Raw genomic sequence first — 14,744 nt, forward strand, 5'->3', positions numbered from 1 at the left:
AGGTAAACATGAAGTGAAACGCTCATATCTATAGAAGTCAGTCCCCAGCGGTCATCGTCTTCGTCATTTGATGGATTACTATGGTTTACAAAGAATATTCACCATTTCTACCATAAATACGGCAAATATAACAGCAAAATGGAAATCCCAGAAATACTAAAATCAGAATAATGAAATCACGCTAATTAAAGGGGGTTTTCCCCAAATTATCATTCATCACCTGCGCATGACAATGGGGGTCCCCGAGTGCCCTATGAGAATGAAGAGCTACTGCTCGACCACCGCTCCATTCACTTTCTATGGGGCTGCCGGAGATCGCTGAGCACTTTATATGGCACCGCAGCATTGGTCTATATTTGACCACTATCATGGGCAGATATGTTCACATAAAGAGCACCAATTGCCGATAACTACAGGTCCATCGGCCCCCGTTTAAAGGCCATTTACACAAGTCAATGTCAACTGTATGGGGACAAAGAACCGTTCATACAATTGTTCAGTCCCCATAATGTGGGCAGCACATCCCCTGTTTACGTGAGCTGCAACAATGATCGGGCAATGATCGGGAACAAGTGTATGTTGATGCCGGATGCAGATGGAAGCGGTCACAGTATAGAAGCCGTGCTGGGTTGCTGCAGCTCTGCTCCCGTTCACTTGAATAGGCGCTGAGCTGCAGCACGGCCGCTATACGGTGACCGGAGCCTTCTACTTCCAGCACCGACCACTGCATGGCTGATTGGCGCGGGGTCCGGGAGTCGGTCCCCCACCAATCATATACTGATGACCTATCCTATGGATCGATCATCAGCATGAAAAACCGCTCCATGACGCTTACTCGATCAACCAGCAGCAATCTCCCCCGACCTTCCTATAAAGATGAGCGATTGGCTCGGCTGAGGTAGACGAGCTGCTACAAGACGCTTCTGACAGTGACTTAACCTACAGAACAAACAATTGGGCACATTGAAATTCAGCATGCCAGTCACGATGCCCCATAAACATTAGATTATCAGCAGATCAAACCTTAGGTCTTATTCAGACGGCCGTATTTCCCAGAGCGACCACAGTTCGGGGAGCCGGCCGCCCAGCATCATAGTTATCTATGACGCTCGGAGTCCCTGCCTCCTCGCGGGAACACTATCCTGTACTGAAAACATGATTACAGTATGGGGCAGTATTCCTGCAGGGAGGCAGGATATATGGTATCATAGAAAACTATGATACTAGGAGTCCAGTTCCCTGAACTGTGGTCGATCCGGGAAATACGGCCGACACACGGAGTGAACACGGCTGTCTGAATAAGGCCTTAGGTGTTTAGGCAGCTTAAGCTGAAAACACACTGAGGGACATAGATCAAAACTGGTGCAAAGAAAAAGTGGAGTAGTTGCCCATGGCAACCAATTAGGTTGCTGCTTTCATTTTCCAAAACCTCTAAAAAAAAATGAGAGGTGGAATATGATTGGCCACCATGGGCAACTCCTCCACTTTTCCTTTGCACTAGTTTTGATATATCTCCTCCAATGGATTTGATATAATTGACACACAGAATATATTAGGAGAGCACATCACGATTTTGCAATACATTTAGCGTGTATGTCGGGTAAGAAATGTGTCCATAGGGCTCCCATAGCCCAGAAGTGTACCTTTTGGCCTCCGTCGGGCTGATTTACATCGGTACACTTTTTTTTTTGGGGAGGATAGAAAAGTGTAGTGGACTACATTTCTCCATCCCACAAAAACGTATACTCTAGGACAGGGGTCGGGAACCTATGGCTCGCGAGCCAGATATGGCTCTTTTGATGGCCGTATCTGGCTCGCAGACAGGGCTCCTACCCAGTGGCGTAACTACCGCGGTAGCAGCAGTAGCGGCTGCTACGGGGCCCGGGGCTTGAGGGGGCCCGTGCCGCCAGCCGACACGCCCTCCCAAATGCCCGGTGGCGCCGCTAGCAGCCGTTATGGCTGCTACAGGGGTAGCACCGCTACTGTGGGGCCCGCGCCGCCGAGCCTTACACAGGCACTCTCATGCCTGTAGGTGTCGCTAGCACCGGAGGGGGCCCCGGTGCTAGCGGCAGCCAAATACATGTATTAGCGCTGAATGGCCGGGCATGTTCCGTGCCTGACCATCCAGTGCCTTACAATGACACTGATTGGCTAGCGGCGCGATGACATCATCGCGCCGCTTCCATGCTTGGAAGGTGCTGATTGGCGGGGCAAGTCATTCTGCCCCGCCAATCAGCGTCATTGAAGGACGCTCATTCAGCTCCTGCAGACATGCTCAGAAGAGAGCATGTCTGCATCGCCAGTGAACAGCGTGGGAACCGGAGAATGTGAGTATGTCAACTTTATATATTTTTTTCCTCAGAAAAATGTGAATGGCATTATCTATAGTGGGGGGGGTCTATCTACAGGGGGGGGTCGTCTTTATGTGGGCTATTATATATAGGGGGGTCTATATGTGGGGCAGTAGCTACAGGGGGGTCTATATGTGGGGCAGTAGCTACAGGGGGGTCTATATGTGGGGGTGTGGGCCACTATCTACAGGGGGGTCTATATGTGGGGCAGTATATGTGAGACACTATACAGGGGTGGGCTATATGTAGAGCACTATCTATAGGGGAGCTATTTTTTAGGGTACTTTCTATAGGGGTGGGCTATGTGTGGGACACTATATACAGGGGTGGGTTACCTGTGGGGCACTAGCAACAGGGTGGCTATATGTAGTGCACAGTCTACAGGGGTGGGCTATATGTGGGACAATATCTACAGAGGTGGGCTATACGTGGAGCACTAACTATAGGGGAAGCTATATGTAGGGCAGCACGGTGGCTCAGTGGTTAGCACTATTGCCTTGCAGCTCTGGAGTCCATATGTGGGCACTATCTACAGGGGCTTCTATGTAGGTCACTATCTACAGGGGGCACTATCTACAGGGGGCACGGTGTGTGTGTGTGTGTGTGTGTGTGTGTGTGTGAGAGACAGTTATATTTAGATGTGTTGAGAATTGTAACTTTGTTTACAGGTGCAGAAATGTTTTAAAAGTGAGAAGCTGAAGACATCTAAACGGAAAACTGCAGAAGTGGGTCATGGCCGGGAGAAATCCATCATAGATGTCTGAACCGGAGGGAGAAGAAAAGAACTAGAATCTGAGACGTCACCGGTGAGTCACTTAATGTAAATGTTTATTCTGCCTCTAATCAGTAATGTAGTCACTGTATGATCTGCAGCGAGATGATGGTGGTATGTTTTTTTTTGTGAAACCACATCTCCCAGCATATCCTTATCATTGTTTCGGCCATGCTGGGAGCTGTAGTTTTACGCCGTACAAACCTATGCGCAGTGGCGTAAATACCGCTATAGCAGCCGTAGCGTCCCCTAGTGAAGCGGCATCTGCCTCCTCCCTTGTGTCTCCCTTGGACGTTCCAGAAACCCCTGGCTGTGCTGCTGCTTTGAATGTGAACATTATAACATGGAAATTGTTACACAGCCTCATGGTCAGCAGCAGTGAGCTGCATCAATAAAGGGGCTGTGTAATACAGTGTGTCCCACCAACCCCCCCTTCCCACTTCACCCCTGAAAATAATCCCACATAATCCATTATATAGCCCCCCCCCCAAAAAAAAAAAAAAATATGGCCTTAAAAAACATCTGCCACCCATATTACACTCTTGGGGGCTTTAAATTAATCTCTTGTGGGCATAAGAAACTGATTTAAAGGACCACTATCAGGGCAAAGATCTGTCAATGGCCCTTTAAACATATTGTACGGCTCTCGCGGAATTATATTTCAAAATATGTGGCGTTTACGGCTCTCTTAGCCAAAAAGGTTCCTGACCCCTGCTCTAGGATATACTTTTTTAACATGGGAGCCTATAGGTGATTATATGTTAAACCTGTGATGTATGCCATACACATTGGGAGCTTTTCCTTGTGTATACGTTAGATGTAGGCCAAAAACTTGATCTGCATAAAGCCTTACTGCCTACTACCGGGCTGATCTTTGGGCGAAAGAATATAGAAGGGGACACGGTTTATGGAAAACATACATTCAACCCCTCAAGCTAACCAGACATGAAATTTGTGGAGGTACAACCACTTGTATGGGCAGCTTTAGATTGTCTGGGCATTAGATAAATGTCTGGCGCACATGCAGAATTCTACATGATCGGCTGAAGATCAGATGTGTATGGGGGGGCAGCCCGGAAGGCCCCCCCCCGATAGAATTGGATTTTAACACGCTTGTTCTTTGTTCCGCCAGCAGTTTACGATCTTTCTTCCCATTGAAATAAACATGGAAGCTCAGCCGAACGTGCAAGATTTGATGGACCATAGACATTAGCTTGCAGCAGATCCCACCAAGACCCTACCAACTATATATGGCCGGTTCTCTGAAGGGAAGGACGGGGTATCCTGAGGTTTCCCTTTCCTTGGGCACAATACAGACTACCCTGTTACCTCCTAGTCATAAGATTCACTATAATATAGTATTGCTATGGACAACTCCTTCACACTGGGATTGATAAATCTCCCATAATGGGTTTAGTGCAGACACAACCGTCAACTACAACAGCTTTGCACACAGGTCAATAAAAATCGCATGCGACCGTGACCTTTCCAATTAGTTCTGGTACAACCGGAAGACACAAAACCTCCCCCACTCGTTCTACACCGGAGATATGTATCGATTGAATGGAGCGCTCTAATGACAAAACACACAGCACCCAAACACCGGCGTTACCTGCTGCTCGTCGGCGGCCAGACAAATGCCGGCTCGGTGGTGTCTACTAATAGTTCCACGTGTACTTAGTAGCCGAAGCCCCCGACAGAGCGGCCATAGACCCTTCATCCTGCCCAGGACCCTTTTTGCTTCTGGCTCTATAGCGCTCCGTGTGTTAGTGACACCTGGACCTTCCGTTATCAATAATGCCGCTCTTGCTTGCCTGCCGTTACCCGGGAGTGGAGGTTCCTGATTTATCGGGGGTCTCCGCACTGGCGATGTGTGAGCAACTCCCGGGCTATATCTCAGCTGTGCTGGCAACGCGAGCCAATCAGCGGGCACCTAAACGAGCAGAACCAACCAATAAGAGAACGCTTTGTAGTCCCGCCCCGACCCATCCCCTATACTGGGGACAGGGGACACTTCCGTCGGAGGCAATAACAGAAGTTTTACGTCCCGGCACAAAACATCCGTGCTGCCGTGTATCATGTAATAACCTCGGCCTCTAGTGAGGATGTATAATATCTCCCATAAAAACGGCCATTACATGGATTCCCACCCCCAATTTAGGGCTCCTGCACATCGCTGTATAACATACTGCGCATAAACCGTACATTTGGAGCCAAGGGTGCAATCTAACCCGGTCCTATGAGAATATGAAAGATTTGGATCCCACCTTTAGCCCCAAATACACGTCTGTGTGCACGATTAATCACTAGTAAATTTAATATAAGAGATGGAAAAGATTGTTCAGAGACTACTGGACCTAGTGCTAGTTATCATTTGATTTAGTGGAAATACAGGTGTCTGGTCAATCCTGCACCTTCAAAAAAAACTTTTCATACGTCATAGACAGAAGGTTTGATCGATCCCGAGACCCCCACCCTGCATCTGGGACTAGGATCGTTGCTCCTGGTCAGACGGCTTACATAGAACGTCTACGAGCCTGTCTTCAGCCTAATGAGAAGCGCCGATCACACCTGAAGGCGAAGGGCACCCAGCACATTCGATCAACGACAGTGGGGCATCTCCGCACCCGGACGCGAACTGGGCAAAATTTCATGACCTATCAAGTCTTTTGAAAGTATCGTTACTCTTTAAAGTGCCATTGTCATCTCCGTCATGCACAAAATCATATCACTTATTGGGAATCTTTGTTCAATTGGGCCTTCGCACCACAACTACATCTTCCGAGTCGGCAATCTATGCTACTGGATGCTTCGAGCATGCTGGGGTATAAGGCCGGTCATAGGCATAAATTAGACACCGGACTGCCATATTCCCAGATCCCACTATGAACAAGGCATTCTGCTTGACTGAACGGCCATGTTAGTTGGAGATTGGAAACAAGCAGCCGCCAGAAACCCCTGGTGCCGCTTATCTTAGGCAAATCCCAGAGTCCTACAAATTCACCATAAAACTGATCCATATCATGAGGTATAATCCAGTAAGATAAGTATGGACTACGTCGTTTTCCTGTAAATGAGCAGATCTGTACGATTCACAACTCGGGGCTCATGCTCGCGGACATATTATGGCTCCGTACAACCTTCAAGTTGTACAGTGATTTAATACGGTATCCATACAAGTGCATGGGGCCTTACTGTAACGCCTAAGGGTGCGTTTACTGGAGATATTTTTGACTGCGCATGAAACAGGTGAAGCACATGGTGTTGATGTATAGAAGCCAAATTTCAGCAATCCTGAAGCGTTTTTTGACCGCCCGTTCAAAAACGTCTCATGTAAATTGCACCCAGATGCATAGAGGATTTTTCTGTCGAATTGAGTATCAATCCAACAAAGAAAAAAACAACACGCTGGTTTACATATGGTCATTTCTAGCAGAAAATTCACAGCAAGACGTCTAGCTGACAAAATCCCATCCTGCTAGAACCTCAGTGTAAGGCTATGTTCACACAGCAAACCAAAAACGGCCGTTTTTTATGTGGCCATTTTTGGAGTTGTTTTTCAATTGAGTCAAAGAAAAACGGCTCCAAAAACTGCTCAAGACGTGACATGCACTTTGTTTTTACGGGGCATTGTTTTTACGTGCCGTTTATTAAAACGGCCACATAAAAAAAGCCCCATGGGAACGGGAAATGGCTGAAAATAAGCAATGTGAAAATACCCTAAGGACACTTTCAGACGATCGTAATATGGACGCAAAATCCAGACTTCCCGCGGTTCATAATTACCGGCATTAGAGCATCATAGGCTCCAAGTTCGGTTTTCATAAACCGCGGGAGGTCCGGGCACCCGTATAATGCTGGTCATATTCCTGGTCATCATACACAATTCCACAATAATAAAGAGAAATTCTACACAGCTTACCAAACGACAAAACATACAAAGTCACATCTAAAGAACACATTTCCCGCAAAGGTCAAAGATTATTAAATTAGTCGGATACCATAACGCTGGTTTCACACGTTGGTCAAAAATGCTTTTTTTGCGAGAAGCGAAAAAATGGTACAGTTTTGCAACAATTCATAGCAGACGACGAATTTTGATTGCGAGGTGTGAACCCAGCCGTAGGGTATATTCATCTGTACAAGTTGAGGTGCCGTTATAAAGCGCGACAAAAATGCATCTGAAAAAAAACCTGAATGCGTTTTTACTGCCATTTTGTGCGGTTTGCGATGCCGTTGCGTTTTTAACTGCACCTCAACTGCTACATGTGCATATACCCCCTTAGGCCTGATTCACACGAACGTGTTAAACGCCGTGGGACAGCCGTTGAAACAGCGGCCATCCCACGGACCTAGGTTATTCAATGTGGCCGTTCACACAGCCGTTGTTTCAACGGACCGTGCGAAGGGTCCGTGGGAAAACAGGACAGGACCTATCTTTTCACGCGTCTCTCCATAGACTCAACTATGGCGGATGCGTGACATCATGTCCCGCAGCGCTGAGCACGGATGCACCTCGGACGTGAAAAACGGCACTTTTTCACGTCCGAGATGCGCAGCGTTCGTGTGAATCAGACCTTAGGCTGGATTCACACTTCGTGGTCAAAATGCTTTTTTTTCCCGCTACCGCAACAAAAATGCAATGTTTTCCAGCGAAAAATTTTTTATTTTTTTTTGCCATGGTCGCGGCACAAAAATGCATTCTGTCCGTGACGTCTGAACTCAGCCTAAATCACGCTTTGCACATAGGCGGACTGCACCAGCTGTGCTCCATTTAGCACTTTGAAGAGGTGCCCTCTTGTGTGCATGCCAGCCTCAGATAACGCCTCCATAAATTTCCACCCTGAATTTCTAGGATGGTATACAGTAGAGGACACAAAGTTCATCAGTTTGGTCTGTTGCCAGTCCAAGTATCCCCGGGCTGGAAGGAGAAAGATGATGAATGATGCCATATATCCTCCTTTATATTAGTCAAGTAGACAGAAGCAGCTGCCCTATCATGCCCAGTTAGGTAATTTTTTAATTAAAGGTTTTGCACACAAAAAAACAAACAGTCACAGAGTTCAGGGATTGTAAACAACAGACGGCCATAAGAACTATTAGGGTGCACCCATGGCGTCTGCGCATTGTATTTCCACAGTATAAAAATACGCTACTCAAAATATCTCACATTTCTTGTGTTGTATAATGTTTTTTCCATAGGCGAAGGGTATGTGCACACGAGGGCATTACGTCCGTAATTGACGGACGTATTTTGGCCGCAAGTGCCGGATCGAACACAGTGCAGGGAGCCGGGCTCCTAGCATCATAGTTATGTACGACGCTAGGAGTCCCTGCCTCACTGCAGGACAACTGTCCCGTACTGAAAACATGATTACAGTACCGGACAGGAGTTCCACGGAGAGGCAGGGATTCCTAGCGTCGTACATAACTATGATGCTAGGAGCCCGGCTCCCTGCACTGAGTTCGGTCCGGGACTTCCGGCCGAAATACGTCTGTCCATTACGGACGTTAATGTGGTCGTGTGAACCCAGCCTCACAGTGTAAAGTTTTCTGCATCACATTTTTATGTTGAGGAAATTCAAGGCATATACACCACGTGTGACTGGACCCTTAGGGCTTATTCACACAAACGGATTAATAGTCTGTGTGATGGACATATTTTTAATGTCTGTCACACGGCTGCATGTATTTCTATGAGGCCGTTCACACGGTCGTTGTTTTAACAGACCACGTGAAGAGCCTGTGAAAAAATAAGACCTATCCTATTTTTGTCAGTTTTCACGGATCCCTCAATAGACTCAAGTCTATGAGAGATCTTGTGAAAACGGGTCCCGCACAGGTGCAACTCCGACGTGAAAAACCACCGTTTTTCACATCCAATTTTACACTCGCTTATTTGAATAAGCCCTTAGGCTGAAGCACAAAGGACTACAATTTTTAAAAAAAGCTTAGAGGCTATGTAAACCTTTGAAAGGGATTCTTTTTTTTTTTTTAATTAAAAGATCAATTAGTGTGATTGGTGCCACTATATAATTCGTTTTTATTAAAAATTATTTTTACTTTTTGAGATACAGCTGCTCTGTATTCTCTATACACAGCAGTATCGTTCGCTAAATCCTGTTCCCGCCAGGTGAGCAGGACTGACGGGTTCAGTGACAGCGGGTCCTGCGTGTCTCAGACATGTAAGATCCACCTGTTATCCATCAGGGTATGTGCACACGATGAGAGGCATTTACGTCTGAAAAGACAGACTGTTTTCAGAAGAAAACAGCTGCCTCGTTTCACACGTAAATGCTCCTCCTCGTATTATGCGAGGCGTCTTTGACGCTCGTAAATCTTGAGCTGCTCTTCATTGATTTCAATGAAAAACGGCTCAAATTACGTTGCAAAGAAGTGTCCTGCACTTCTTTGCCGAGGCAATTTACGCGTCTTCGTTTGACAGCTGTCAAACGACGACACGTAAATGACAGGTCGTCTGCACAGTACGTCGGCAAACCCATTCAAATGAATGGGCAAATGTTTGCCGACGTATTGTAGCCCTATTTTCAGACGTAAAACGAGGCATAATACGCCTCGTTTACGCCTGAAAATAGGTCGTGTGAACCCAGCCTCACATCTAAGTGCATAACTTAGATGTGATAGATTACTGGTGGATTCTGCGTGTCAGACACGCAGGACCCGCTGACACTGAACCCATGGGACTGATGGATTCAGGTCTTAGCAAATGATACAGCTGCTCTGTATAGGGAATACAGAGTAGCTGTATCTCAAAAAGTAAAAATATTTAATAAAAACTAATTATAAAGTTGCACCAATCACACTGATTGACCATTTGATAAAAAAAAAAAATCCCTTTAGAAAATTGTGAACATAAACTTTAACTCCCAAAACATAAAAATAGCCATATATTAGTAAATTAGACGTTATAGTGATCGTGAAATTCGGTAATTAGGTTTCGTCCCTTTTGAAATCCGCTTCAGTGGGTATGTTCACACACAAACTCAAAAACGTCTGAAAATACGGAGCTCCTGATTTTCACACGTTTTTTTAAGCAACTCGTGTTTTTAACGGCCATTTTTGGAGCGGTTTTCAATAGTCTATGAAAAACCGGCTCCAAAAGCGTCCCAAGAAGTGACCTGCACTTTTTCGCAGCCGTTTTTTTACGTAACCATTTTTCAAAACGGCCGCGCAAAAAAACGGCTCGTCGGAACATGAAAATCCCATGGAAATCAATGGGCAGATGTTTGGAGGCGTTCTGCCTCAGATTTCTCGGCCGTTTACGGCCCAAAAAACAGCCGACAATAAGCCGTATGAACATACCCCTAGAAACAATGGCTCTCTCATTTTGTCAGAAGAGATCGCTCCTCAGTTAAGGTGCCCATACATCATACAAAATTAGTCCCAAGCCGCATATGTCGGAGGGATTGGCCCACAATCTATGGTGTGTCGGGGTCTCCTTACTTTTCCCCAATTTAAGATGTCAAGGGAGACAAAAAGATTGGCAATGTTACCTTTTAATGATCCTTTGTTTCTACTGGAGAGGAGCTGTAGCCAGAGGGGTATGGTGGCGGCATATTCCGCTCTCAATATTGAAATAAACATCCATGCTTGGCCGAGTGTGTATGTTTATGGTAAAGCTGGGAGAAAGAGGCGGCCAATAGTCATTCCATATGTATGGCCACCTTTATTCATTAATAGTATGATTGTCACTTTTCTATGGGTGCACCAAGAACAGGTTGGCAAAGCGAGAATTGTAAATTGCAGAGAAGCCAATTCATGTATGACACTATAGAAGAAAATTAAAAAAGCAGCTATAGAAAGTTTTTAAAACTGCTTCTGCGGAAAAATGCATATAAAAATCATGCGTAAAAAAAAAGAGTCCGTTTTTACATGCAGTTTATTGGCTTATGTTTTCCACATTTTAAGTCAATTGGAGAAATAACATCCTATAACCACAGGAACAAATGCTACGGGGGTGGGGTGTGTTTGGGCTATGCTTAGCTAATGGAAAACCAGATGCAACCCCTATTAGCTGATGTAGAGGATATGGATATGTCCTCTGTGGCATAAGGCCTTATTCACACGAACATATATTACGTCCGTGATACGCGCGTGAAATTCACGCGCGTCGCCCGGACCTATGTTAGGCTTTGGGGACGTTCAGACTGTCACTGATTTTCACGCAGCGTGTGTCCGCTGCGTAAAACTCACGACATGTCCCATACTTGCCCGTGTTTCGCGCAGCACGCACCCACTGAAGTCAATGGGTGCGTGCAAATCGCAAACGGCACATGGAAGCACTTCCGGGTGACGCGCATGATTCGCGCTACCGTTGTTAAACAGGCTCTGTCACCACATTATAAGTGCCCTATCTCCTACATAAGGAGATGGGCGCTGTAATGTAGGTGACAGCAGCGCTTTTTATTTTAAAAAAACAATCTATTTTTAACATTTTATTAGCGTTTTTAGATTTATGCTAATGAGTTGCTTAATGCCCAAGTGGGCATATTTTTACTTTAGACCAAGTGGGCGTTGTACATGGGAGTGTATGACGCTGACCAATCAGCATCTTGCACTCCTCTCCATTCATTTAGTCAGCGCATAGGGATCCTTTTAGATCGCTATGTGCTGTCTTATACTAACACATTAACAATACTGAAGTGTTTAGACAGTGAATAGACATTCCACGGGATGTCTATTCATAATCCCTGCACTTCGTTACTGTTTCTATGGTAGTTACAGCAGAGGACGCGTGATCTCGTTGTAACCTGTCATTTACAGCGAGATCTCGCGAGATTACGCTTTGCTCTGCTGTAACTACCACAGACAGAGTAACGAAGTGCAGGGATTGTGAATAGACATCCTGTGGAATGTCTATTCACTGTCTAAACACTTCAGTATTGTTAATGTGTTAGTATAAGACAGCACATAGCGATCTAAAAGGATCCCTATGCGCTGACTAAATGAATGGAGAGGAGTGCAAGATGCTGATTGGTCAGCGTCATACACTCCTCTGTACAACGCCCACTTGGTCTAAAGTAAAAATACACCCACTTGGGCATTAAGCAACTCATTAGCATAAATCTAAAAACACTAAAGTGGTAAAAATAGATCGTTTTTTTAAAATAAAAAGCACTGCTGTCACCTAGATTATAGCGCGGATCTCCTTATGTAGGAGATAGGGCACTTATAATGTGGTGACAGAGCCTCTTTAAAGAAGTGAAGGGAAACAAAAGCCCCACCTTCTTTACTGTTTCGTAACATAAAAACAGAGTGTAATAATGATGCCGGCTGCGCGAAAATCGCGCAGCCTCGCACCATATACAGATGCCACACTGAACTTTTGCGCGCGCAAAACGCACACGCTCGTGTGAATCCGGCCTAAAGGAGTGAAGAGGGCTCACACGCCACATTTTCTCATTCCAATGACTACTTTTGCTGCTTCGGACATGCTATTTTCAGACACATCCAACTGCTTCCATAAGGCCAATCACGAACCCAAATTTAGCGGCAATAAGTAACATGTTATCACATTTTCATTAGAACACTTCCACCGATACTTGCACCCTCCTGCAACATTTACCAGTCATTTGGAGGCTTTTTTTACTTGTGCAATCTTTGTCCACAACAGTAACATCTCAGCCTTTATCTTTTCATAGCATTCCTTTTCTTTGTGCAATATTTTACATTGTTGACCGCAAGTTTTTGACAGTTTCCATTTGACTATTTCCCTTTTGCCAAAATCAACATAGGGCACTTATAATGTGGTGACAGAGCTTCTATCTCCTACATAATGTGATCGGCGCTGTAATGTAGATAACAAGTGTTTTTTATTTTGAAAAACTATAATTTTTGAGGAATTTATGAGCAATTTTAGATTTATACTAATTAGTTTCTTAATGGCCAACTGGGCGTTTTTTAGCTTTTGACCAAGTAGGCGTTGTACAGAGGAGTGTATGACGCTGACCAATCAGCATCATACACTTCCCTCCATTCATGTCCATTTGTACTCAGCACAGAGTGATCACGCTGTGCTGTCACATACACCCACATTAACTTTACTGAAGTGTCTTGAGAGTGAATAGACATAACTCCCAGCCAGGACGTGATGTCTATCCACACTTCCGACACTTCGGTAAAGTTTGTGTTGGACTTAATCGCTGCACAGCGTGATCTCGGGAGATCACTCTGTGAATGACAGCATGCCGCTCATTGAGAACTAGCTCCTATACTCCAGGGAATGGAGTTGGTTTTCTATCTACCTCAGGTCACATACGCTCAGCAGCCGTGTACATACCCATCCCAAGTTCAAGGCTATCCCCAGCACCAGCACTTTATAGAGTGGAACACATGGCAGGGGCACGGCTGTATGCTTCCCTGCAGGAGAACAAAGGAATGCGGAGCTCGGCCGTGCCGCTCCTCCCTGCCCACCTCCCATTCACGTGTTCAGCCCTCAATCACAACAAGCGGCCACTGCTTTCATTGTTGTGTACTGCATGTACCCAGAGCGCGGCCATTGTATGGACAATCACGGAGGATTCAGGGAATACTCAGCAACAGTGTGTGTGAGACTAGTGAGAGGAGGCTAGCACAGTGACATTGACCGAACGACACACAGGACTGTCACATGTAGCGCTGGGACAAATATAGACAATATAGCACAAATGGACATAAATGGAGAGAAGTGTATGATGCGGATTGGTCAGCGTCATACACTCCTCTTTACAACGCCCACTTGGTCAAAAGTTTTAAAAAACGCCCAGTTGTCTATTAAGAAACAAATTAGCATAAATCTAAAATTGCTCGTAACTTCTTCAAAAATGATCGTTCTTCAAAATAAAAAACACTGTTATCTACGTTACAGTGCCGATCAGATGTATAATGTGGCGACAGAGCCTCTTTAAGGAACTTTTACACCAGCCCATTTTGGCCTGTACAACGAGCGCCGATCAACAAGACAGCTCGTTGATCGGCGCTCGTTTGCTTCTTTCACAAGGAGCTAGTATGGGGATGAGGGATCGGAGTAACATTTCTATCATGTTTCCATACGTTTCTATCATGTCGGCAGCACGTCTCCGTTTACACAGGGATGTGCTGCTGACAACGATAATATTTTGGGCATTTAAAACTATTTAAAACAGGGCAGTTATTGGGAATGAGCGTCCTGTAAACACTCGTTTGTCCGATAATTCGCCGGTGTAAAAGGGCCCATTGAGGCATTGTAAAATAAAGTTCACTTCATTGTGAGGACTCAACAACCAAGACGTCTAATGCTTTACCCACCCACCTTTATCATGTAGTTATGCTAATGACCAGACACAATACAGGACTGGGAGCACAGATCAGGCAGACAGGTCCCACAACCCAAATCTATTATGATCTGCATCTCTTTATCACCACATGCTCCCGAGATCTCTGCAGGGGGTGAAATGGAAAAAAAGAGAAAAAACTGGACTTTGTTACAAAGTTTGGGCACCTTTTAGAATTGAATGTTTGTTTATAGAAAGAGACTGATTGTGAATATACATTTGCTTGTATGTACGTTTTGTGGACAAAATCAGTCAGATCAAAATCAATAAAAAGTCAAATTGCATTCCAGGTTAAAGAGGCTCTGTCAC

The 14,744-nt window shown here is 45.4% G+C and overlaps 1 protein-coding gene across 1 annotated transcript in view; it reads right to left on the minus strand.

The window, feature by feature from the left end:
* Positions 1–5,024, minus strand: part of LOC142657319 (haloacid dehalogenase-like hydrolase domain-containing 5) — a 37,017-nt gene extending 31,993 nt beyond the window's left edge. The window contains exon 1 of the mRNA XM_075832346.1: positions 4,736–5,024. Coding sequence (XP_075688461.1) covers positions 4,736–4,843 — 108 coding nt within the window. The 5' untranslated portion in view covers positions 4,844–5,024. The remainder of the gene's footprint in view (positions 1–4,735) is intronic.
* Positions 5,025–14,744: the final 9,720 nt, after the last annotated feature.

The sequence above is a fragment of the Rhinoderma darwinii genome, chromosome 7 (assembly GCF_050947455.1).
Source record: "Rhinoderma darwinii isolate aRhiDar2 chromosome 7, aRhiDar2.hap1, whole genome shotgun sequence".
Classification (NCBI taxonomy): domain Eukaryota; kingdom Metazoa; phylum Chordata; class Amphibia; order Anura; family Rhinodermatidae; genus Rhinoderma; species Rhinoderma darwinii.